The sequence below is a fragment of the Vombatus ursinus genome, unplaced genomic scaffold, assembly GCF_900497805.2.
Source record: "Vombatus ursinus unplaced genomic scaffold, bare-nosed wombat genome assembly UNPS02009062.1, whole genome shotgun sequence".
NCBI classification, from domain to species: domain Eukaryota; kingdom Metazoa; phylum Chordata; class Mammalia; order Diprotodontia; family Vombatidae; genus Vombatus; species Vombatus ursinus.
In genome coordinates, this window is record NW_020948840.1 from 15,054,727 (window position 1) to 15,081,569 (window position 26,843).

Consider the following 26,843-nt stretch of genomic DNA (forward strand, 5'->3'; position numbering starts at 1 on the left):
AGATAGATAGATAGATAGATAGATAGATAGATAGATAGATAGATAGATAGATAGAGGGCACAGGGTGAGTTGAAGATGAAGGAGTCATATCTGGAGAATAAAATTAAGGGGTGAGAGGATTATACTATTAGAAGGAGAAAGGGAGAGGTAGAATGGGGTAAATTATCTCACAAAAAAAACAGAAAAGAAAAGGCTCTTACAGTAGAGGGGAAACAGGGAAAGATGAGAGGGAATGAGTTATTCTCAGAGGATTTGATTTAAGGAGGGAATAACATACACATTCAATTGGGTATGGAAATCTGTCTTACCCCACAGGAAAATGGGGGGAAGGGGACAAGAGAGTAGGGGGATGATAGAGAGGAGGACAGATTGGGAAAGGGGGTAATCAGAAGCAAATGCTTCTGAGGAGGGACAGGGTCAAAAGAAAGAATAGAATAAATGGGGGGGCAGGAAAGGATTAAGGGAAACAGAGTTAGTTTTTTACAGCATGTCTACTATGGAAGTGTTTTGCATAACTGCACATGTATAACCTATATCGAGTTGCTTGCGTTTTCAATGAGGGTGGGTGGGGAGGGACGAAGGGAGAAAATTTGGAACCCAAAGTTTTAAAAACACATGTTTAAAAAACAATGTTTTCACATGCAACTGGGAAATAAGAAATACAGGAAATGGGGTACAGAAATCTATCCTGTCCTACAGGAAAATAGAAGGAGAAGGGGATAAGAGAAGGGGGGGAGAGACAAAAGGGAAGGCAGACTAGGGCAAGGGGTATTCAGAATGCATGCCATCTTGGGGTGGGTGGAGGGGCGAGATGAGGTGAAAATATGGAACTCAAATCTTGTGGAAGTAAATGTTGAAAACTAAAAATAAATAAATTTATCAATAAAAAAAATCAGCTATAACCAGTTAAGACCAGTTCAAACCAGTAAAAATAGATTCAAACCAGTCAAAACCAGTCAGGACTGGTTTAAACCAGTTCAAATAAGTCTAAACCAGTTCAAACCCATCTAAACCATAAGAATCTGTTTAAACCAGTCAAGACCAGTTCAGACCAGTCTAAACCATCAGTTTAAACCTGTCTCTAAACTGGTTCACAGCGTCTAAATTAGTTTAAACCAGTTTAAACAGGTCACTCCATCTGAACCAGTTTGAACTGATCTAAACTGGTTTTGATGAGTTTTAACTGGTTTGAACTGGTCTGGTTCTAAGGACAACTCTATAGCCACTATCTAGGCCATACTCCTTTGAGTACTTAGAAGTTTGCAAATTGCTTTCCATAAATTACTGAGCCTTTTAACAAGGTTATAAAGTAGTGCCTATATCATTATCGCCATTTTATAGAGAAGAAACTGGGGTTCAGCAATGTTAAGTGACTTAAACAGGGTCACAAAGACAACAAAGTATCAGAGATGGGATTTAAACTTATATGTTTTTGACTCCAGCTCTAGCCCTCTTTCCACACCACCATGCCACGCCCTGGGACATAAATAAAGCCGCTGCAAATCGACAGTGGCTTTTAAGAATTCAGTATGGAATAGTATGCACACCTTCTTTTTAAGGCCTTTCCTTGAGGCAATGATCTCTGATATTTGTCTTCCACAGGCCCTGGTCACACACTCTTCACTTTTTTTTTTTTTTTTTTGTCTTACACAAACAGGGAAAGTAAAAATAAAAGACAAAGGGAAAAACATGCACTGGCTTCTCTTGTTGCATGATTAAAGTGTGTTTGCTGAAATCTTTCAGAAGCCATCCTAAGAGAATGAGGAGCTAGGATGTTCTCTGACAGCTCTCTGTGTGGTACAGAAAGATAGCAAAACTGAAACTGGATAGGTACAAATGGAATGCATTTCTGAACAACAGAGCAAAGCTCTCCTCTGTTCTGCCTTTCTCACTGGTATTCCTGACAGAAGGGTTTGTCTCTGTCTTTTCTACTCTCTATAACACCAGAAAGTAGCAGCTGCTAAAGAATGTTGTGACCTCCTTTTCTCCTATACACTGCACACTCCTGTAGAGTTGACCTCTATAATATCTGTGCCACCTTTCCCTCCTTTCTACTCCCAAGACCATCACCCTAGTTCAGCCTGTCATTTATCTAATGAAATCATCTCCTAACTGGCCTTCCTGAATCTCTTTCCTCCAATCTTGTTCAACACTATTAGATTAATTTTCCTACATCACAGTTCTGACCACATTTAGAATTCTTTAATGCCTTTCCATTGTTTACCAGATAAAATCCAAATTCCTTAGTCTTCCCTTCAAAGTCCTCCACAATTTCAAGACAACCTACCTTTGCAGACTAATGTAGTCTACGCTTCCCAAAACTGAACTACTTTCCTCCATGCCTTGGCTCATATCATTCTCCATACCTATATTCCTTCCCTATCCTATCCCCGTATATCTATTGAAATCTTACCTAACCTTTAAGACCTAAGCAGCACAAATTACAGTCTCCCCTAGGAATTCTTTCCTGATTGCTCTCAAAACAAAGTGATTTGTCCCCTCCCCCCACCCCAACTCTTCAGGAACTTTATTCACAATCTTTTTATTCACTTCTTATATTTTGTATTACAATGATCAATACACATACCTTAAATCATAATTTCCCTGAAGGTAGGAACCATATCTTATTCATCATTGTTTATACGGTGTCTAGCATCATGCTTTGACGAAAGTAGGTGCCTAATAAATGTTTGTAGCATGACTGATTGAATGGACGTTTCTCTGTTGAAACTGGTCAGTTCAGCTGATGAGAGCCACTTGCCTTTAGGGTCAGAGTTCTGTTTCTCTGTGGGAAACTCTGAATCCAGTCATTCATCCAAAGCTAGTATTCCCTTGGTTGAGAGAATAGAGGAAGAGAAAAGAAGGAAGCTCAAATTGAGAGAATGTGGCATCTGTGGGCAAAAGAATACAGGGATTTGGATTATCTTGCAAAAGTATCTCAATGCCCCAAAGGACCCACTTTGATGACTGGGTAAACAATGTCCTCTTTGCATGTTGAGGACAGTGCTGTATGAACATTTTCATATACATGGAATAAGCCAGAAGTGACCATGAAAGAATAGGTGACTTATTCTTACCAGAATTCTTTCTTTCTTACCAGAGAAAGGGGTTATTCTTTGGAGAAGCCATGTTCTATAACCAGATGATGCCAAGATATTCCAACACCACAGAGAGCATCGTACAATTCAAAAACCAGGACTTTACCTCCTTGAGGAATCACTGTTTAAGGAGAGGCAGGCTTTTTGAAGATGCCATGTTCCCGGCCAATGACAGTGCCATAGGGCAGATACTCATGAATGAAAAAGCTATTCGAAACCCTGAGTGGAGGAGACCAAAGGTGAGTTTGAGTCATTTTGATAAGAAGATTAAACAGGAAAGCACAAAGAAGGGTGAAGAGAATAGTGAAGAGTTTTGAGTTCATGTTAATGAGGATGAGTTGAAGGAACTGGGGGTATTCAGCCTACAGAGGAAAAGATTTGGGGGAATATAATAATTGACTTCAAGGATCTTAAGGGTCTTCCCATGGAAAAGATATTAGACTTATTCTGTTAAACCCTGGTGTGCAGAACTAGTAATGGTGAGTAGAAGTTACAATAAGACAAATTCAGGCTGGATATATAGAAAAGCTTCCCAATCACCACACCTGTCCAAAAGGAGAATGGGATACCTTTAAAGGTACTAGGTTTCCTCTCAGTGTAGGCCAGGGGTGGGGACCCTACAGCCTTGAGGCCACATGTGGCCCTCTAGGTCCTCTAGTGTGGTCCTCTGCCTGAATCTAAACTTCACAGAACAAATCCGGGGATTTGTTGGTGTAGGCCTTTAAGTGAAGGCTAAAAGACTAGTTGTCAGGTATGTAATAGTAGTGATTCCTCTTATACCATAGAATCATGGATTTAGAACTGAAAGAGGACTAATCTAATTTTTCAAAAAGTCCTTCTCTTTGACATTTGGGAAAATTGAGACAAAGAGAGGTTAAGTGACTTGACCAAAGTCATACAGGTCATCCCAAAGTTAAATTTCACACCTCGGTTTTCTGACTCCAAATCTAGGGTTCTTTCTGTTATACCATAATGTTCAGAAAGTCTCTTCAAATTCTGAGATTATATAGCTAGAAACATTGTTTTCCTAGGCCCAAGATGGCCCCACGCAGAATTTAGTACATAGTAGTTTGTTGACTGACTCTCTTGAGGGATTTAGGAGGGGTTATAAAATTGGTAGTACTGTTCTCTAGTGAGAGAGAGATTTGTCGAAGTCGATGGGCAACCTGAGTTACATACAAAACCAAACTAGGTACCCTATAATCAAAGCACAGTTTTCTCTCTCCTGAGTGGGGGAGGGGAAGAATTGAACTTTCAAGTCAAAGATCTGAAACAACCAGCCCCCTTCACTCTTTTATCCAGAGAGCTAGGTCTTTTCTATTTGAAGGCACATCATGAATGATGGGGATCACCTCCAATTTTGCCATGTGGCTGTGTCTTTGGGCTTGCTAAAATTGGATACAATTTTTTTTTTAATTTTGTGGCTTAGTTTAATACATTAACAATAAATCCACAACAAAGACTTCCATGGATCTGCCTCCTAGAGGAAAAGCTAACACTGAGAACATTTCCATTTGATATGGAGAAGGGTGTGTGTATATGTATATGTATGTATGTATGTATGTATATATACACACACATACATACATATGGTGTTCCAATAGTCTTAACAAAGTTTTAATTATTAAAACTTTAAATTATACTAAGACTTTGGGACTTTCTCTCTCATATATATACATACATATATGATGCATGTACATATATTTTCACATATATATACACATATATGTGTATAGATATATAAATATAGCTATATAGCTATATTTTTCCTTGTTATTTTCAGACCTCAAGACTATTTTAGAACTCATATTTTTTTCCCTCTTCTCTCACAGAGGTGCTGAGCCAGAGAGGCAAGATTGTATTTATAGCATTGAAGAGTTTATAACATTTTTTATTTTGGGAGGGTTATAGAGTCACTCAGTACTCAAGTAAGCCTTGGAATAGCCCTGAAATGTACTCTCCATGTGGTGGGTGAAGAAATTGATGATGCAAGACCAAAGTTTTCTATTGAATCCAATCAAGGACCCAAGCTGAAGGCAGGCTAGACATCAAAGAAAGCTATTCCCATTTCTCCTCTTCAGCCATGAGCTTCTTCTGTTCCTTGCCCAGCAGTTGGAATCCTTTTTGGAGTCTCTGACATGCTTGTATTTGTCCTTTTAAAAAGTGTCGGGTGACACTTGCTATTTCACAGAAGTACATACCTTGAACCATCTCCTAATAGCTCCTAGCCTCACTACTGAGAAAATGCACAGGCTTTATATAAGAGGTGACTCTTCCATTACAGTACAGGCATTACTCTACACAATCTTCTCTTTTGTGACACCCCGTACTTTGATTTCAAATTTGATTGCTTGTTTTTGCTACAGTCATTGCAACAGAAAGTTAAAGGGGATCTTTGAGAGTATACAATCCCTCCTCTTTACAGATAAGCAAACTGAGGATGGGAGAGAAGAAAGGACTTGGCCAAGGTCACATGGCTAGTTAGTGCCAGATCTGGTATTTGACCCCAAGTCTCTAGTTCTCTTTCCCCTAATCACCACAGGGATCTGAGCTATTCCACTGTGATATCTTGCCAATATCTCACAGGTTGAATATAAACTTATCTTCTTACCTTCTCATTCCTCCGAAGCTGGATCACCTCTGGATTTCCCATGTTTAGGATCACAGGTTTAGAGATGTTTACTACCTGTGTGACCCTGGGCAAGTCACTTAACCCTGATTGATTAAAAAAAAAAAGACTATAAAGGGTAGCTAGGTGGTGTAGTAGATAGAGCACCAGCCCTGGAGTCAGAATGACTTGAGTTCAAATCTGTCTTTGGAACCTTACTAACAGTGTGAACCTGGGCAAGTCATTTAACCTCGATTGTCTCCAAAAAAATAAAAAAATAGGAATGGAATGGATGCTAGATACCATCTAGTCTAACCCCCTAATTTCATAGATGAAGAAGCTAAAGCCAAGAGAGGTTAAGACACTTGTCCAAGGTCACACAGATACTAAGTGCTAGAGGTAAGATTAAACCCAGGTCCTTTGTTTCCAGAGTCTGCACTTTTTCAGATTCTGGCCAAGATCCCTATAGCCTCTACTAAATTCCTACTGGAATGCTTCCTAATGGCTTGTAGATGACCCTGAGACCCTATGGAGCATAGGCCTTGGAAGGTCCTCCTTCACTGGTACTCGATACAGTAGTAATAAAAATAACAGAGATTCATGTAGTGTTTTGAGATTTGTAAAGTATATTGTCTCATTTAAGTTCCACAACCACCCTGTTAGATATACAGATATTACTGTCTCCATTATATAGATGTGGAAAATCAAGCTAAGTTGACTTATTCCTGGTCATACTGTCCAAGGTGGGATTTTAATACAGGTTTCTGCTGACTCCGGGATCAGCCATCTTTCCACTATACTATGCTGTCCAGGAATGGATTATGTGTCTATCATCAAAAGATCAACATGAAAAGGTTAATTGATCACCAATAAAATCTAATCCAAAAAAGATATTCATTAACCTCCTTTTCAGCAAGTCAAATCAACAAGCATTCATTAAGTGTTTACTATGTGTTAGGCCCCTAAATGTTATGGGCGAGCCAATGTTCTAGGTTGTAGGAACACAAATGCAGCTTAAGATAGCCCCTCCCTCAAAGTACTTGCTTTATGATGAGCATGCCCTGACCCACCACCTCAGAGCCAGCCCCCTATCTCTCCCCTTCCAGGTTCTAGGGGTACTCTAGGGGTGGAAAATCTCTTCTCTAATGCAATTGGCTTAAGCCTCCACTGACTTTGCTCCTCTTACTGTTAGCTTCCAAGGAGTGGCTAATGCCAGTTCCATTTAACCACTTAATGTCAATTAGCTTTTAAAAAGGGATGTTTACTTTGAAGATAGAACAATAATCAATATAATAAATAATAGAACAATAATCAATATAATAAATAATAGAACAATAAACAATATAATAAATAATAGAGCAATAACCAATATAATAAATAGCAATAACAAAAGTATAAACACTTTCCCCACAATAATTTGAAGGCCACTGTCTCCTATACTACCTGCAGAATATGGGCTCAGATTTAGCAGTTTCTTAATAGACTTGGTCCTGCCAAGTACATATACAACTATAATATTGCTATCTGTTGAGTCCTCCATAAAGTATTCGTAAAACATCATCGCTGGGCTGCAAAATGCTACATAAACCCAACTTCTGAATTCCTGTGTGCTGGGATTCTGGGACATTGGGAAGCTAGGAAGCCCCAGTGCTCAGATTCCCAGGGACTCATTCTCTTGATATTTTGAAACTCACAGAGTCAGGACCTCCAAATTAATATCCTTCACATAAAATAGAAAATGGAAAGGCAAAAGACAGAGGCCCGTTTTCATGGGACCTTATGTTGACCTCAGGGGGAGAGGACTCATGGCCTCTTCACTAACAGCATTATCTCTCACTGGATGCCATGAGCAAAGGCATAAAATCAAGAGCAGACAGACACCGAGGGATCCCACCAAGGGGGAGGCAGAGGTTATTAGTGTCCTTTTGAATGCCTTCACAGCCAATCAAAGAACCAGTGATGACCAGTCTGGAACCAATTACAGCATGTGCTCATTCTCAAAGTCTCTCCAAGGCTCTTTTATTACATGTCATCATAGCTCTCACAATCAGGCTATCCAGTCACCTCCACATGAGGGGTATCTAGGGGCATAAAATTGTAAACAGATAAATATCCACATGGTAATTTAAGGAGGCAACAGTACTAAGAACTAGGGGGGATGGGAAAGGCTTTCCGTAGGAAACAGTATTATGAGCTGAGCCTTCAAGAGAAAGTATGTGAAGGGTAGTAATAATAATAATGACAACAACATTATATAGCATTCTACAAATATTGTCTCATATGATCCTCATAACAACTTACCTAGGAGGTAAGTGCTATTATTATACCCATTTTACCATTGAGGAAACTGAGACTGACAGAAGGTAAGTAACTTGTCCAGGATCACACAACTAGGAAACATCTGATACTGGATTTGAACTTAGGTCTTCCTGATTCGAGGTTCAAGCACTCCATCCACTGCACCACTTAGCCATCCCAAAGTAAAGCATGAGCTGCTGCTTCTTAGTGGACTGAGGCTAGGCTGAGCTCAGACTCTGCTTCATACCAGCCTCAAACTAAGACGGAGGGGGATTAAACACACTCAGGAGACACCCTTCACATAATAAAAGCACTCAGCTCCCACCCACCCCCAGTCTCCCACAACAATCATTCCAATTCAGTTTGTTTTCTATAATGAAGAAGAATGTTCTTCCTTATTTTTAAGAAGGCTTGTTTCAGGGCTACACAGAGGAACATTTCCTAACAATTGGTGGTATCTCGGGAATGGCACGGGTTGCCTCTTCAGGTCCCCATCACTGGAAATGTTTAATCAGAAACTGAATGACAGCTTCTTGGGAATATGGTAGAGGGGATTCTTATATAAGGCAGAAGCTAAATGAGATCATCACTAAGCTACTTTCCAACTCTGGGATTCCAGGATTCTAAGAAGAAGGAAAAAAAAAAACAAAGATAGAGCAGGATGGATGAGTTAGATAAAGGCTTTGACAAATATACTATTGTGTTTAGTAGATAACTCTACACCATCCGGGTACTCTGAGTCTTAATCCTTATCGACATGCACTTATCTCATTCCTAATGAATAGCTGGATAATAAAATCAAAGTTCTAATGCTGGAAGAGAGGACAGAGGTCATCTAGTGTAATTGCCCTCAATTCAGATGAGGAGACTGGGAGCCAGGTGGATTAAGTGACTAGTTTGAGTTCAGATAGTGAACTGTCAGAAGCAATATTTGAATCTATGACCCTGGACTTTATAGTCAGTACTTTTTCTACTATACCATGCTTTTGGGTGGGGACCATAGATACCTGCAGCCGTGAGCAAGGCTACCTCCTCCTTTCATAACACAATGTAAGGAGAAGACAAGAGAATTAGAAATTGGCCTCCCAGAGGTCATCTAAATTCAGAAAATACAATGTCCTTGTCAGCTGATTACACATCAATTTTCCTATTGGTGTGCAAATTCTATGAATCAATAAATTACAAAGCACTTATTAGGCACCTACTATGCCAGACACTGTGCTACTGAGCTGAATTTGTTTAACCGAATAATAACTCCTGTGTATGTAATGCTTTATGTTCAAACAATTCCATATGCTCACAACAATCCTGTGAGATAGGTAATACAAGTTTTTTAACTTCATTTTATAGACAAGCAACCTGAAACTCCAAGTGACTCCAAGTTCAGAACTCTTTTCCACCATGGCTTGAAAGTACACATGAATGAAGAAATACAAAAAAATCTTGTAACAATAACCTTTCAGCCATGTGAGTAAATATATCAAGTTATGTGTAAGCTGGTCCTTCCCTTTAGCTTTTAGGTGTCTGGCTTCATTTTCACACGCACCTATACTCTGGTTTTTATGTTGGGTTGACCTTTGTTTGCTAAGTAGATATGAAATCCAGGATATAAGTTCACAGGAACTATTAAGCAAGGAGGTCTAAGTTCTCTGCTCTGGCAACAGACCATGAAAAACAAGACTCATCTGTCCAGAAGCTCATAGAATTTCTTAGTTCCAGTTTTCAGATTCCCAAGTTTTGCAGCCCTTTAACAGACCAGTACAAGTCCAGGACATCAACTGTTAATCCTATTCTTCATCCCTATTGACTTGTTCAGAGTAATGAAAACACAGATTTACATGGAGCCTCATATCTGGAAAGATATCCGTAATTATCTATATTATCTACATACAATCACAGTCCATGGTAGCCGCATTTTAAATATGAGGAAATGGAACTCCAAGAAAGGAACTTACCAGAGCTAAGAAAAGCTGAGCTATGCATTAATTACTCACTCCATGGATCCATAGAACTCTCTTTTGTATCCTAATTGCTACAATGACTAGGAGAGGCATTACAGTTAAAATAGTGGTATCTCTTTCAGCCCATGGACAAGCCATCCATGACTCTCCCTTCTCCCTCACCTCCTATCCCTAGCTAGTCAATATGTCCTATTGATTTTCCCTTTGTCTAATCTCCTCCCTCCAGCCTTCTAGCTTCATTCATTTCTGCTGTCACCACCCTTGGTTTCCTTTCCTTTATGTAAACCTCCATGCTAAAATGGGCCAATGATCTTATAGATAGATGTAAGCACTCCCACTGATAAAGCCGGTCACTTCCCAAACATACCTTCTCATCCTTGCAATTCATTTCTACATGTTCTGCCAATACCTCATGAAAGTCCCACCCAAATTACTGGAGAATTTCCTCAACTTCTTTGAATGTTTTGGGATACCAATGAAACCCTCAGCCTATCTGCTCTTTCTCACTCTTGTTATATGATTCAGACCTTGTTTTCCAGGAATAAATGTCCTCAATAATGTTTCTTACGTCATTTGTTTTTTTTTAAATGTTTTATAAATAATTACAAATAAGAACTATTCTCCACTGGAAAGAGTAAAAAGGGAAAATGTATGAATGGTACTATCAGACTTAGCAGACACCAGTGAAAAGAGAATCATAGTTCTTCCATCACTTCTGTAGATAAGTCATAGTAAGCAATATGGAACAACCTGCTTACACCTTGCTGTCTTCTTCACATTGCTCTATGGGCTGCTTATAGTTCTTATCCTCCTGAGAGCATGATGATCGGTGATCTGTACCCAGCACCACAAGGAGACTATCGGTCTTAAAGAGTTAGCTGCTAATAGCAAAATTCGAGATTATTGAAAATACAAAGCAATTTCCTAAATTACATCCAGACTGATTTCAGTCTTTCATAATTATTTAAGAATACTCTCGTCACCAGGACCTTCTCCCGAAGTTTCAATTACAGTTACAGAAAGTAAAGAAATCAACAAATCAAGGCTGCAGCCTTCCATTACTGTGTTTGGGGGAGTTGGCTTACTGGGAAGCATGAGGAAGTTCAACAATCCTTAGCCCTCCATAATCATTGGGCAGGAATATGGTAGATATTGTCAATTAATCCTTTCAGGAGCAAACGTGGCCTTGTCAGTTGTGGACTGGGTTACCAAGACAGAAGTTATAATGGGATTGTCAGGCCAATGCAGAGTTTAGATCCTACATTCTGGGGTGGTCCAATGTTTGGAAATTAATTAATATATGGGAAATCTAGGACATGAATGCTCCGAAACAGATAAAATGGGCATCAGTATCTTAAAAAGTGTTCTTCAAGACTCAGTTTAATTGTCAGATGCTCTATGAAGTCTTCCATGGATTATTGTCCATCTGCAAAATCTGTCTAAGATAATTGTGATGGTTGGTTAACTCAATGGCTTTTGCACCCTGGTCCATATCATATTTTGTGAAATATATATTTTTATTCACTTTCTCTTTCTTGTATGGTTGATTAGACTGATTTCTTTATAGTTACTGCAGATTTCACTGAGCAGGCCTGGTGGTGTTCTGGAACTCCATGCACTTATCGCAATGTTATGAGTGTCTTTCAGCATCTAAAAGCCTTTCATATGGAAAAGGAATTAGAATTGCTCTGGTTGGTCTCACAAGGCAGAACCAGAAGCAATGAGTGGAAGTACAGAGAATCAGAGCCATCAACCATCAATACCTATATGAAAACATTATTTTTAATGTTTTAGATGTATTTGGGATGCCGGTTTTTAAAAATATGCGTGTAATTTTTTTTATCATCTACTGTTATTGACCAGCCCACTAATTCTAATATAAATTTTACCATGTAAGGTAAAAACAAAGTATGATTTGGTCAATCAATGGAGGGAAGGATAAGAAGGTAATACATTATAGGAAGTTAGACTTGACTAGTTCTTGAATTTTTTCTGAAGGCCTTACATACCACATAGCAGGAGAGTTTGGAACATCAACCATAGTGTGAAACTCTGGACATGTTGCAGGGTGTTCCGTCTGTTGTATAGCAAGCATCATTTGGCAAACCATTTTCATTTCTAATCCTATTTTCTCAAGGGTTTATACTTTATAGACTTTGGTGTACAGTACTTAAATTCTCAGTCTACCTTGTAAATGTGTCAATCATCTGAAAAAATTATGTATATTGTAAACTAACTTTTACATGCCAGAAATAAAACCTTACCCACTTCTATTTTGTTTATAAAATGGATGAGCTGTATGAGGGTTAGGCCTCTCACTTAAGCTGTACTCAGCCCAAGTGATGTTAGATGCCAACTGGTTGGAGAGATGCATCTTGTCACATGCTTTTTGTGGTTCCTCTGATTTGCAAAGAACAAAAAGATTGTTCAATAGATGATCTTTGTTGTTGTTGTTGTTTTTTGCTTAATAAATAACAGAGATTTGCCTCCATATTAAAAAAAAACTATCCAAATCTACCATTAACCACAAGACTGCTTTTACACCATGAAGAGCTACCTATACCAAAACTATAATAAACTTGGATTTTGGATAAAGAATTTGGATAAGGAAGAAGCTTAGATTTAGATCATAATGATTAGGGTCAGCATGACAAATTAGGAGACCCAAATAGGTGGCTAGCCTCCATCTGAAGTTACCTTTTGCTCCTCAGATCCTCACTTAATGACTAAAATAAACCAAAATTACCTTGTTTGTGATCTTAACATAAAAAAAAACCAAGTTGAACTTTTAGATTCTAGATTATAATAATGGAAACTCCTAGAAAAAGGCCCCAAAATATAGTCAAAACATGAAATGTCTCTTAAAAAACATTAAGTACAAAAAGTATCTTTGTCTTAGCCATGAGAAATGAAAGTAATTGCTCTTTTATTAGGATTATGACTTTTATATACTAAATGTTTTTATTTGGAATAAGCTAACAGATATAGAAAAAATGCATTATATATTCTAGGTGACCATTGTTGGCCACTGAGAAAAGATTTCACAGGTGAAATCCAATAGGAAAACATCAGGAACATTTTAGGTGAGATTAGGTGAGCACAATTTTGTTTGTTTAAGGGTTGTTGTGGAATATAATAACATAAATGCAAAATAAATCAGCTCTGAGGTTTCAGTTCACATCCCACAAATCAATAAAGATGATAATCATTGTTGGATGATGTGACTAATACACCATTGATAGAAAAGTGAATTGTTCTAACCATTTTGGAAAACTATTATGCACAGAAAGTAATTAAACTGTTCATGACTTTTGACCCAGCAATCCCTAGGAGGTGGAAAAAAGGGGAGAGGGTGACTAATAGAGGTTGAAATATTCATAGCATCAAAGAATTATAAAGAAAATATGTGTCCATTGATTAGTAAATGGCTGAACAAGTTATGGCATATGGATGTAATGGGATATTACTGTGCCATAAGAAATTTAAATTGCAAGGCAAGCAGAGAAACATGGAAAGATTGGTAGGAACAAATGCAGGGCAAAATAAGCATGGCCACAGAAATAATATACGTAATGCCTACCACAATATAAATGAACAGATAGATCTCTGAAAGAAAGCTGATCTCTATTTCAAGAACCAGTCATGGTCCTTGGGAATAACCAATGAAATGTACCTCTTTCCTCTTGGTAGACAGACAAAGGACTACAGGGAAGTAGAAGTAGAATGCGTAGGTGTGCATAGAACTTGGGCCAGGTGTGTCTGGCAAACTCTGGGGGAACATTTGAATTGGCCATTCCTATGAGAGCAGCTAGGTGGCACAGGGATAGAACACTGGGCTGGGAATCAGGAAGACTCATCTTTTTTAATTCAAATCTGGCCTCAGACACTTATTAGGTATGTGACCCTGGGCAAGTCACTTAACCCAGTTTGCCCTAGTTTTCTCATCTATAAAATGAGCTAGAGAAGGAAATGGCCAACCACTCCAGTATTTCTGTCAAGAAAATCCCAAATGGGATCATGAAGAGTTGGACCTGACTGAAACAATGAAATAATGCTCCACCAGGTGTACCAACATACCTGGCTCTATGGACAGGAGGTATTGCGTTGTGGTATAATGAAGGCTGAACTTGGAATAATGAACTTAGAGTCCCAGTCAGTACCTTATTTCAAATACTGCTTTGTAATTCCCATCTCTGTGACTTAGAGTATTTTACCTTTCTGTGCCTCAGTTTCCTCCTTTGTCAAATGAAGGGTTTAGACTAGATGACGTCTAAGGTTCATTCTAGCTCTAAATCTATGAATATATGAAAGCATAAGGTTTCATACATAATTGCTGTTTCTTCCTTTTCTCTCACAACTTGGCTTTGTTGGGGGGGATGAGAAGGAAGAAGGGGATGGAAAATATATCTAGAAATGACTGCGCTATAAAAAAGAAAATAAATGAGATCAATAAAACTTAAAAACAGAGGTCTGTTTGTCAGTGTCCCTTTCTGAACTTTCTTGTTCTCTTCTAGGTAAACATATTTATATAAATGTTTCATTGACACTATCTTCTTAATAGTCAACTTTTAAGTGATCAAAACTAGCAATAAAGGTAACAATTTTCATTAAATAGCAACAACTAACCTTGAGACATTAGATTAGTTCAAAGAGGAAAAGAAAATAGACCAATTAAACAAAGGCAGGATTTCTGGTTCTTGATAACAAAATCAGGAAAATGGTTCCAAAGTTGTGAAGAGTTTCTGGGAGGTCACAGTCTATCCAAAGGACCAGTCAGCTGCCACCATGGAGTTAAACTGACAAAAGAATTTTGAGTAATAGAAAAAGAAGGGTTACTCCCCCCCCTCCAATAAAACACCTTAAATAAAAAGTAGAAACTGTACAGTTTCTTCAAAAATTTTTGTCAAATAGCAAGTCCTTCCCCCAGTAACTGGGGACTTTGGGTACAACAAACACTAGGTTGTGTTTGTTTGCTTCTATATTTCATGCACCTAATCTCTTCCACTACATTCTCTGTCTCTGTCTCTCTCTGTCTCTGTCTCTCTCTCTCCCTCTCTCTCTCTCTTAGCAGTATCAAATTGTTTTCATTATTACTGCCTTCTAATATAGTCTGACAGCTGGTATTGACAGATTTTCCTTCCTACTTTTTAATTATTACCCTTGAAATTCTTGACCTTTTGTTCATATGAATTTCATTATTATTTTTTCTAGGCCTATAAAATATTCTTTTGGGGAGTGTGATTGGTACAACACTAAATAAGTTAATTAATTTAGGTAGCATAATCATTTTCACTATATTAGCTTGACCAATGCATTAGTAATTAACATTTCTCCAATCCTTTAGGTCTGTCTTTATTTTTAACAACGTTTTGTAGTTAGATTCAAATAATCTTTAGGTGAATTTTAGTAGCTTCATTCCCAAATATTTATAGCTTTTATAGTTACTTGGAATGAAATTTCTCTTTCTAGTTCTTTCTGCTGTGTTTTGTTACTTACACGTAGAAATCTTAATCCTCTGTATGGATTAATCTTATAGCCTATAACTTTGCTGAAGTTTTAAATATTTCAATTAATTTCTTAGTTGACTCTCTAGTGTTCTAAAGCACATCATCACAGCATCTTCAATAAGTTCTAGTTTTGTTTCTTCTTTGCCTATACTTATTTCCTCAAGTTCTTTCTCTTGTATTACTGTTTAAAGCATTTCTAGGACTATATTAAATAATAGTGGTAATAATGGGCATCTTTGCTTTACCCTTGGTTTTATCGTAAAATCCTCTAACTTTTTTTTAGTATTTGATCTTGGGTTTAGATAAATGCTGTTTACTATGTTAAAGAAAGATCCATTTATTCCTATGATTTCTAGAGTGTTGGGTAGAATTGAGTGTTGGATTTTATCAAAAATCTTTTCAACATCTACTGACATTATGTGTATCATTCACATGGTTTGATTCATTATAGCTTTCCTTTATGAAGTACTAATCCTACACTCCTGGTTTAAACCTAGCTATAGAATATATGTCAATGTAATCTTTTTTTTTTTTGAGGCAATCGGGGTTCAGTGACTTCTCCAGGGTCACACAGCTAGTAAGCATCTCAGGTAGTATTTGAACCCAGGTCCTCCTGACTACAGGGCTAGTGCTCTACCCACTGCACCACCTAGCTGCCCCTTGGCAATGTTATCTTGACATGTAACTTCATCACAGGCATCAGGTTGCCAATGTTTAGCACAGCCCTGCTTTAAATCTGGACACTTTAGAACCAAAGATATTCAAAGGCTGGTAATGCCATTTGGAATGGGATACTACTAAAATGGAGATAGTAGAAGGCAATGTGGTACAGTGGGAAAAGAGCTGGATTGGGAGTCACATTTTCCCAAATAAAAAATGTAAAATCAAGAGCCCAAACCAACATAATCCCCACTGCCTATACAGGGCCTACGCTTGTTTTCAGACTGACCCCCCTCTAGCTATATAAATAATTCCTATTATTGTTGTTGTTAATAAGAATAAGATTGATACATTTTGTCTGGAGTATTATGTTAAGTCCTGAACACTATATTTTAGGAATAAAACTGACAAGTTAGACCATGTCCAAAGGAGAACAGTCAAGATGATAAAGGCATTGGAAACCATGTCAAATGAAATTCAATTTTGTGGGGGTCAGTAAGTCAATAAGCATTTACTTAGTACCTACTATGTGTGTGAGAGTATATAAACACATATATACATATATGTGTGTATATATATATATATATGATTTCTAGACCCTCTCTCTCTCTCTCTTTCTCTTTCTCTCTTTCACACACACACACACACACACACACACACACACTCAAGAATATGGTTATTTTCCGAAGCACAGTCCTTAGCCTTCTTCCCTTTTTGCTCTTACTTCTCCACTCAGTTTCTTCAGTCTTGGTCTGCTTACCATCTACTAGTTAGTAGGTCAACTAGTGATGGCAATCCACAGGGACGGACAAGAGGATGCCAAACTTATGCAGTCTGTGGCTTCTACAACTATCAGATAAGCCTTCAGCTGTGCTGTTGAGCCCAGCCCTGCCCAAGCCTGTGCCCCCCGGCTCAAGGAGCTGCCCCCGCCTCTCCCGTGGTTCTGTAACCCTGTCCCTAGCTTCCACTAGTTAATCTTCCCTTCTTGAGAGACCAAGCTACAAAAGGCCTGGTGGGAGACATCAGTGGGCTTCCCTGAATTCTACTATTTTACCCCTCCCATAATCCTTCATTCTTCCCCTGCAAGACTATCCCTAAAGGTCTACTTCCTTTGACCCTGAAGATATCTATATCTACATATGTATATAGATACAGGTACATGTAGAACTATTTTTTTTATATTATGTACACATACTAATTTTGCAAGCTTCAAGGAATCAAGTGAATTTGTGCTGAAATCAGTTATGGCTTCCCAAACCACCCAACCAATCTCTCCATCTGCCTACTGATGATAGCACCCCTCTATACCAGGCTTGTATTTCCAGAATCCTTTCACTTAATCCCTTCGGTTAATCCACTACTCTCTTGAATTTCTTTGCTGACCTGGGGCCAAACCTTCTTGATTAGTGAGTTCAAATGAGTGAATTCAAACTAGCCCCCTTAGACTACAACATCCAGCTGGCCAAATACCCTGCTTTAACTTCACATATCATCACCAGACCATTTTGTCATCTATCTGCATGATGCCACCTCTCTGCCTTCCACCTTTTGTTCTGGGTATGATAATCAAATTAACATTAGCATTAGCTTTCTTAAAAGCCCACATCAATTTGTTGCCTTGTACATCATTATTTCATCCCTGTGACTCCCCAGAGAAACACTCCCTTCTCTGCTCACTCTTCCCCTGTTTGTGTTATCTTCCCCTAGTAGAATGTAAGGGCTGTGAGAACACAGGCTGTCTCTCTTTTTGTTTTTCTATGCCTGGTGCTTAGCACATTGCCTGATACATATTTTTAATAAGTTAAAAAAATCATTCATTCAAACATGTATGAATATAAAATAATAAACAAATATAAGGTATTAGGTAACTCATTAAACTTGGAGAAACCTAAGTTTCCCATTTATTCAACAAAAAAAGAACCTACCATTTTCCTCTTTGCTACACATAGCTGTAGAGATATTTTAAAATAATGGTTCACATTTATATGGCACCTTATAGTTTACAAAGCATTTTACATACATCATCTCATTTGATGCCCACACACTTCTGTGAGATAGGCAGTTTTGTTATCATTTATATTGTTATTAATCGTAATTACAGGCAATGTATAACAATGTTGTGTGGAATTATTGTCATTATTGTTCTAGTTGTTATTATTAACATTAATAGAGACAACATTTTTATCAGAGCCGTAACTAAGAATGTTTGAGCCTGGGGCAGGCAAACACCATAAATTATACCTAGGGCAAACCTGAATGGAGTAAAGAAGCATAGGATGGGTCTGGGTCAGAAGGGGAAGTGGCATATGATAGCTTCCTAGTTTGATTAATTAATTTTGCTAACTGTGCAAAGCTCTACTGTTTTTGTGCTGTTAACTTACTGTAAGATCCAATAGATTATGAGGTCTTTGAAGACAGAAACTGTTTCTGCCTTTCTGTTATACCCGAAGTGCTTAATACTGTGTTGACACTTGGTTTGTACTTAATAAATTCTCTTTTGACCAAAACTGATGCCAACATCCCCTAAATTTGGCACCTTAGGGTAAATACTTGGTTACCATGCTCTAGTTTAACTCTGATTTTTTTATGGAGGGGAAAGGGGAAATAGAATGCAAGACCTATGATTTTACTAGTATGGGAACTGTGGCCCTCTACCAATGAAAACTGGTAACTGGTCTGAAACTTGTATCCTTACAGAATTACCTCGGGGCATTGGCAGGTTAAATCATTTGCCCAGAATCACATAGCTAACATGTATCAGAGATGGAATTTGAACACAGGTCTTGTGACTCCAAGGAAGGTTCTCTATCCACCTTGCCACAGTACTTCTAATGGTTCTGATTATTATCCCTATTTTATAGAAAGTAATACTGAGGTTCAAGGAGATTAAGTGATTTATCCAGTTAGCAAAGTTTCTAAGACGGAATTTGAATTTGTTCCCTGGTCTCTGGTATGGGTAATTCAATCAATCAGTAAGCATTTATTGAGCACTTCTCATGTGCCAAGGCACTGGGGATACAAAGATGGATTGGGTGTCTGTCATACCCATATGCAATGGGGTGGACTTGATCACTTCCTCGGGCATCTTTGAGCCCTGGATTTTTACGTACATAAGTTAGCTAGCACCTGACACATTACAGGTTCCCAGGGCTATAAGAAGTTGTCAGCCTCAAGAACAGGGAGTGTCTGACTTGAAGTTTAGACTCTCTCTTGGGCCAGGCTGTCAAGTGTCAGACATTTGCTTGGAGAGAGAGTTATAAAAGCCAACAGCAGGTCTTAATGAGATGATTGCTCTTGGGCACTGGGGACTGTCTGTTTACATAGGGTTTCCTTTGTTTCTCTCTGCCTGCCTGGAAAACAAAGAGTTGTTTCCTAGGGGTTGACAGGTTTTATAAGATTGTGACTCCCAGCTTTGTTGGTGGCTCAGCAAATGAAGTCATTTCTGTTTTTCAGTCTACCTCTCAGGGGAATTTTTCATCAACATGAGAAAAAAATTATACAGGAATAATTACCAAGTTATGCAAAGTTATTCCAATAGAAAATAGCAGGTACCATGTGGGGTAAGACTGATCCACAGGGAAGCTACTAAGGGCAGCTTCCCCTGGTAGAGAGTGAATTCCAGGAAACTCAGCTTTGGGAAGTCAAAACTTTTTTTTGAGGGGTTGGGGAAGGGAACAAGCATTTATTAAGAGCCTGCTATGTGCTAAGCACTTAACAAATATTATTTTATTTGATCCTCATAACAATGCTGGGAAGAAGGTGCTACTAATATCCCCATTTTATAATTGGGGAAACTGAGGTAGAGAGTGTTTAAATGACTTGCCTAGTGTCACACAGCTAGTAAGTGTCTGAGGCTAGATTTGAACTCCTGTCTCCCTGACTCCAGACCCAGCACTCTATCCACTGCACCACTGATCTGCCTCTAATTAATATAATATTAGCTTGTGAGGTAGGGTAAAGAGAGGAGAGATTTGAAGATCTCCATTCACCTTAGAGAAGGACATAGGCATAAGCCGTTACCCTTAATCACCTGTAGGAAGTAACCCAGAAATAGTGATAGATTCCAGGGACTCAGGATTTGTTCAATATGAGAAGTTTATTTTGGAAAAGCAATGTGGATTAGTAGATAGTATTTGTTGTTGTTCAGTCATATCAATCGTGTCTGACTCCTCATGACCCCATTTGGGATTTTCTTGGCAAAGATACTGGAGTAGTTTGCTGTTTCCTTCTCCAGCTCATTTTACAGATGAGTAACTAAAGCAAACAGGGTTAAGTGACTTGCTTAGGGTCACAGAGCTAATGCCTGAGGCTGGATTTTTAAAAATGATTTAAAATGTCTATCCCCAATAGTGATGCCCCATAAAGTCCTCCTCTGATGCCTATCATGGCATTGCAGTATCCATGAGCTCTCAAAGGCCATGCTTGCTGAGCATAAGCTCCAGCAGGTTCTCCCAAGTTAAAAAAGGTTTCTGGAATGATTGTAATATCAGATTCTGAAGACCAGACAGGTTAAGTAAAGAAAGACTCATCACCTGAGATGAACATGTCCAGTAGCCTTGCCACTGGGTAATCAATTCTTTGCTGTAGAAACTCATGAAATAAAATATGACATAATAAAATATTATTAAACATAAATATTAAATTAAATTAAATATTAAAATAAAATAAAAATTACATAAAACAGTCCTTTGTCCTGGGTATCACTCTTTGGCATCTGCAGTGACAGTGGCAGAGAGACAGGAAAGGAGATAGAGGATGCTAAAATTCACATAGTTTTTAGGCTCCATAAAAGTTTACTTAGCTCTTGGCACTGTAAAAGTGAGATCTTTTTCCACTGTCCCAGGAATAGACATACTGACCTGAATCATATTAATCTTGACATTCCTGATATAAATGGAATCAGAAAAGAGGTCACTAGAGAAATGAATGATCAGAAAAAAACAAAAAGATCTTTTGAAGTATTGATCATATAGCTGTCAAAAATGCTAGGAAAAAAAACAAGAAAAGAAAAATTTCTTGAAGAGTGATATCCTCTTTTACTCTTCTAATCCCTGGCTTCTCCTATCACACTCACAGAGTAAAACGGAATTGTGGTTGATTTCCAGCCCAGCCAGGGGACCAGCAGAAGAGACAAATAAAGGTCATAGAATTATGGAATCTCAGAGTTGGAAGGAACCTCAAAGACCAACAAGTAGCTGAAGAAAGTACTCTTGAGAACGTGTCCAAGAGGGCTTGCAGCCTTAGAACATTTCTAAGGAATGCAAACCCACATCACCCATTCCACTGCTGGGCAGCTCTAAATAGCAGGAGGGTTTTCCCTTTGTCTGGCCTAATCTTCATCTCTGCTACTGCTCCCTCTGTCACCTGGGGCCAAGGCCTTCCTGTGACCACTCTCCAACTAGACCCATAGCTAGATGTGACGCTCCACCTGATCAGTGTGGAATTGAACAGGCCAATCCTGTTCCGTCCTCTGTGGTGTACAGAAAAATGCACTGGACTTTGAATAAAGAAACACCTGGGCTATGAAGAGTAGCATCTACCTAATTAGGGAGGCAATATGGTACAGTAGGAAGGGCATAGAATTTAGAGTCAGAGCACCTGGATTTGAATCCCACTTACTATCTGTGTGATCTTGGGTAAGTCAGTCAATAAACATTTATTGAAGTGCTTTTGTTGTTGTTGTTGAGTCTTTTCAGTCATATCTGACTTTTTGTGACCTCATTTGGGAATTTCTTGGCAAAGTAACTAGAGTGGTTTGCCATTTCATTCTCTAGCTCATTTTATAGGGAAAGAAAATGAGGCAAACAGGGGTAAGTGACTTGTCCAGGGTCACATAGCTAGGAAGTTTCTGAGGCTGGATTTGAACTCAGGGCTTCTTGACTCTAGGCCCGGAGCTCTACTTACCATATCACCTATCTGTCTGCTATGTACCCATCACTGTGCTAAGCACCGAGGATACAAACAGAGGCAAAATAGAGTCCTTGCTCTGAAGGAGTTCACAATCTAATGGGACAAGTCACTTAATTTTTTTGAGCCTCAGTGTCCTCATCTGTAAAATGGGGGTGGGGGGAGAAAGAGTTGGACTCAATGACCTTTAATGTCCTTTCCAGCTCTAAATCCTTGAACCTTTTGCTCCTATGTTTAGCTTGAGGGACACTTTTCATGTATTCATAGGCTTACCTTAGGAAAGGAGCATTAGCTTTGTATTGCCTGGGACAGAATTAGAAGCAATAGTGGAGTAGTTCAATGCTGTATGGTTCAAATGAGATAATGTACAGAAACCTAAACAAACTTAACCTGATTCACAAACCTAAACATGCTCTACAAATGTCAGCTGTTATGGTCTGCTGTAAGATGAATAAGGCTGGCAAAAGCAAAAACTACATGTACATGAATCTAAGATTTTCTTTGTCTCAGTACTCCCTCCTCTGCTCTCTTGAGGGCGATCATGAGAATCGTGAGCATATTTTCCAAAGTGAAAATTGGGACATCTGGTCTGACTCGAGATTATTTTGATAATTGGCAAACAGAGCAAAATATTGAAAATCAAGACTGTCCCAGAAAACCTATGACTGAATGGTCATGGTAACTACATGGTTCCTGATGATAGGGAGGGTGGAAAGGAAGAAATAAGTCTAGATCAAGTCAACAGAGAAAGAAGTAAAGGAAAGTAGGAGTCAGAGAAGAGGATAAAAAGTTGGGGACTAAATAAAAAGACAAGGATGAGAAGAAATAATTATGTTTCTTTTGCGTATATCCCAGGTACTTAAAATCCTGCCCCTCCTTGCTTGCTTTATGTTATTTTGTTCAATGATCTCATAAACTTTCATGGGTTCAATTAGCCACTCTATGCAGATGATTCTCAGATAGATAAGTAGATGATAGACAAATAGATAGATATAGATAGATGTGTAATATATACACACATAGATGTATATACACATATATACATACATACATACATACACACACACATATATGTTCCCTCTGGCTCTGACATTCCAAGGGTCTATGAAATACATCTGAAGGTCATGTCTATTCAAATCAATTCAATTTAACAAGTGTTTATTAAGCACTTACACTAATATGTAAGTACTATACTAAGCACTGAGCATACCAGGATAAAATTCAATACCAGGAAAAGGGCAATCAAATCTGCCCTTAAAGTATTTACATTCCAACAAGAAATACATGTACACAAGAGTGTTTGTAAAATACACACACACACACATGCATCTCCAACTGCTCCTTGAACATCTCGATCTAGATGTCCCATAGTTATTTTAAACTCAACATTTCCAAAACGGAACTCATCAGCTTTCTCTCCAAACCCTTCACTCTTTCAAATTTCACTCATTTAATGATTGCCTATTGCCTACAGGAATAAAATACACCAGTCATTTAAATCCTTCCACAATCTGACTCCCACTTACAACTCTCCTTCACATATTCTCTGTTCTAGGTAAAGTGGCCCACCAGCTGTTCATTGTGCATGACATTCTATTGAAGTCTCCATGTCATTGCCCAAGTAGTCATTCAGGTCTAGAGTGCATTCTCTTCTCATTTCCTTTTTGTGGGACCTCCTGGCTTCCTTCCAAGCACCACTAAGATGCCATCTCTTGCAGGAGACTTTTCCTGATGCCCATAGTTGCCAGCATTGTCTCTCTCTTCCATTTTTAAAAATCACTTTGTTTTAATTTTTATAAACCCTCTTATTGTACATGTATCCCTCATTGGAATATAAGTTCTGTGATGGCAAAGAAGACTTGGATTTTTATCTTGCCATCTCCAGTGCCTAGCACAGCACCTTGCAGATAGGAAGTTCTTAATAAGTGTCTATTAAATTAAATTAACTTGAATAGACATGACCTTCACATGTATTTCATAGAATCATGGAATATCAGAACTAGAGGGGACCTCAGTGGCCATCTGGTCTAACTCATACCTACAAGAATCTTCTCTACATACTCAATATGTAGTTGGTCAACTACCATTTGGAGAACTGCAATGAGAGGGAACCTACTACCTCTCACGGCATCCCATTTACTTCAGGATAACTCTTATTATTCAGCAATTTCTTCCTCCTGATCTCAGGCCTGAATTTGTATTTTTGTACCTTCTACCCAATGCTCCCAGTTCTGCCCTCTGGGGCCAAGCAGATCAAGTCTAATCCCTCTTTCAAGTGACAAGTCTCCCCAATATTGAAGACAGGTACTTCTGAATCTAATCTTTTCCAAACTAAACATCCCTAGTTCCTGCAGCTGATTATATGACATGGATCTCAAAGCCTTTCTTGAAAGTGGCCTCCTTTCTCTGGGCATTTCCACGTGTGTCATGTCTTTCCTAAAATGTAGTGCTCAGAACTGAATACAACATCATTAATGGGGTCTGACCAGGGTGAAGCACAATAAGACTATCATTTTCCTTGTTCACAGAAGATATACCTCTCTTCCCTTCCTGGACCACTGCCTTGTCATGGCAGAGGGGCTTGCATAGCTCAATGAACTATGAGCTATGTCATGAAGGGTTACCTAGGCTAGGTAGATCACAATAGAGAGTTCTGACAAAAGGTGGTCTACTAGAGAAGGAAATGGCAAACCATTCCAGTATCTTTGCTAAGAAAACCCCATGGAGAGTCCATGGGGTCACAAAGAGTTGGACGCCACGGAAGGTCTAAACAACAACATCAATGAATACTTCTCTTAACACAGCCCAAATTCATTATAACATTTTTGTCTGCCATGTCACATTGTTGATTCACATGAAGTTGAAGTCCATTGAAACCTCTAGATCTTCTCAAGGAAAATTATTTTATAGCCAAACCCCTGCTATCTTGTAATTGTGAGATTGATGTTTTGGAATTCAAATGTATAACTGTGTGTTTATCACTGTTAAATTTCATCTCATAATATTCAACCAAATGTTCTAGCTTGTCAAGATTTATTGGATGCTACCCCTAGAATACAGTGAGTTATTTATCTGTCCCAAGATTACATTACCTAAAAATATGCTAAGGATGCTGCCTAAGCCTTTATCTGAGTTACTGATAAAAATGTTAAACAGTACCAGTCTGTTAGAAACCTCCTAGGAGTATGGCATGCAACCATTAATGACTTCACTTTCTATCTCAGCATTTAATCTGTTTTGAATTCTAGTATTATTATCTAAGCTGACATCTCTTCACCAAAGAATAGCATGAAAGGCTACCAAACACTTTGCTAAAACCTTGGTAAAACATATTTATAGCATGCTCCTATTCTAACAGTCTCGTAATCCTGCCAAAGAAGGAGGTAGAGTTAGTTTAGCGTGATTGTGATCACCATTGCCCTTTCTAGATGGTCAACAATCTTCTCTTTAATAATGCAGACTAAAATTTTGCTTGGAATAACAATCAAGCTCCCTGATTTATAGAGTTTAAGTTCCATTCTCTTCCCTTTTTAAGAAAATTGGGACATTTGTCCCAGTCCCTTTAAAATGCTATTTCCTCTTTTGAGGCAATTTGACTGAACCACTTTGAGGTCAGTAGAATATAAGCTCCATGAGAACAGGAACAGTTTTAGCTTTGTCTTTGTATTCCCAGAATCTACAACAGTGTCTTGATTATAGTAGGAACTTAATAAATGTTTATCTGATTTAATTGAATTCAATTAGGGAGAGTTGTATTCTGACTGGGCCACATAAGATGAAGTATAATTTCTATGTCAGAAAATGCCCCTAGATAGGCCATTTTAATTTGCAGAGAATACTTCTGAATCAATCTTCACTAAGGGGTCATTAACTGAGGAGTAATTTGATGTTCATTTGCACATTTAACAGAATAATGACATTTGATTTGGGAGTGAGAGAACTACTAGGCCAGTGTAAGGGGTATGTCTTGTTGCTTATATAGATTATGTGTTCACATGGGTCTGTCTAGATGTGGCTCAAAAGGAGGCATGAAGAGATATTTTCAGAGTTTCCTCCACCTATCCAGGGGTGTATTGGTAAATGTTTAACAACCAGCTCTCAAAAAAAATGAAGGATGTGTGTGTGTGTGTGTGTGTGTGTAAGCAATTGGGGTTAAGTGACTTGCCCAGGGTCACACAGCTATTAGTGTTTGAGGCCAGATTTGAACTCAGGTCCTCCTGACTCCATGGCTTGTGTTCTATAGGATATACTTTTAAGTTTATCTATGTTATTAACTTTTCTCTGTCACTTTCTTAAGTCTAGACAGTCAACAAAAGAACAAATCAAGTCCTGATTTATTATAACATTTGCTGATTTCCAAGGTGTGAATACTCACATTGAAAATTTAGCAATAATTCTTTGAGAGTCAATACACATTTGTTACAGTATCCTGTATTCACTCTTCTTGAAGGGAGACTTTGATTCCTGCTAGGAGGGGAAACAAGAGATTGGTACCAGGCTTTGGCCACTCTGCTCTTCTCAGTACTAGGATAAAATTACATCTATCTGCCCTCTAGATGTTGTTAGTCTAGGGGGTATAATTTTTAGTTTTGAGCTGCAATCCTGGTTGTTTTCCCTAACAGGGAAGGAACACCCCCAAGGTATATAGCTGAGGCTTAACTTGTCACCAAATGCTGGTTCCACAAGACAACACGTAGTGGATAACATATAAACCCGTTTCTCCAGGGTGAAAGTGGACAGAAATCAGAGAAAATATACAGATGAGAGTATACCCGGCAATATATAGATTAAATGAACTCCCTTA

At 38.4% G+C, this 26,843-nt stretch overlaps 1 protein-coding gene across 1 annotated transcript in view; it reads left to right on the plus strand.

Annotated features, from left to right (window-relative positions):
* The window catches only part of CAPN13 (calpain 13), a 110,355-nt gene that overhangs the window by 7,470 nt on the left and 76,042 nt on the right, over positions 1–26,843 (plus strand). Inside the window, exon 3 of the mRNA XM_027850363.1 lies at positions 3,101–3,337. Within this exon, the coding sequence (XP_027706164.1) occupies positions 3,101–3,337 (237 nt within the window). The remainder of the gene's footprint in view (positions 1–3,100; positions 3,338–26,843) is intronic.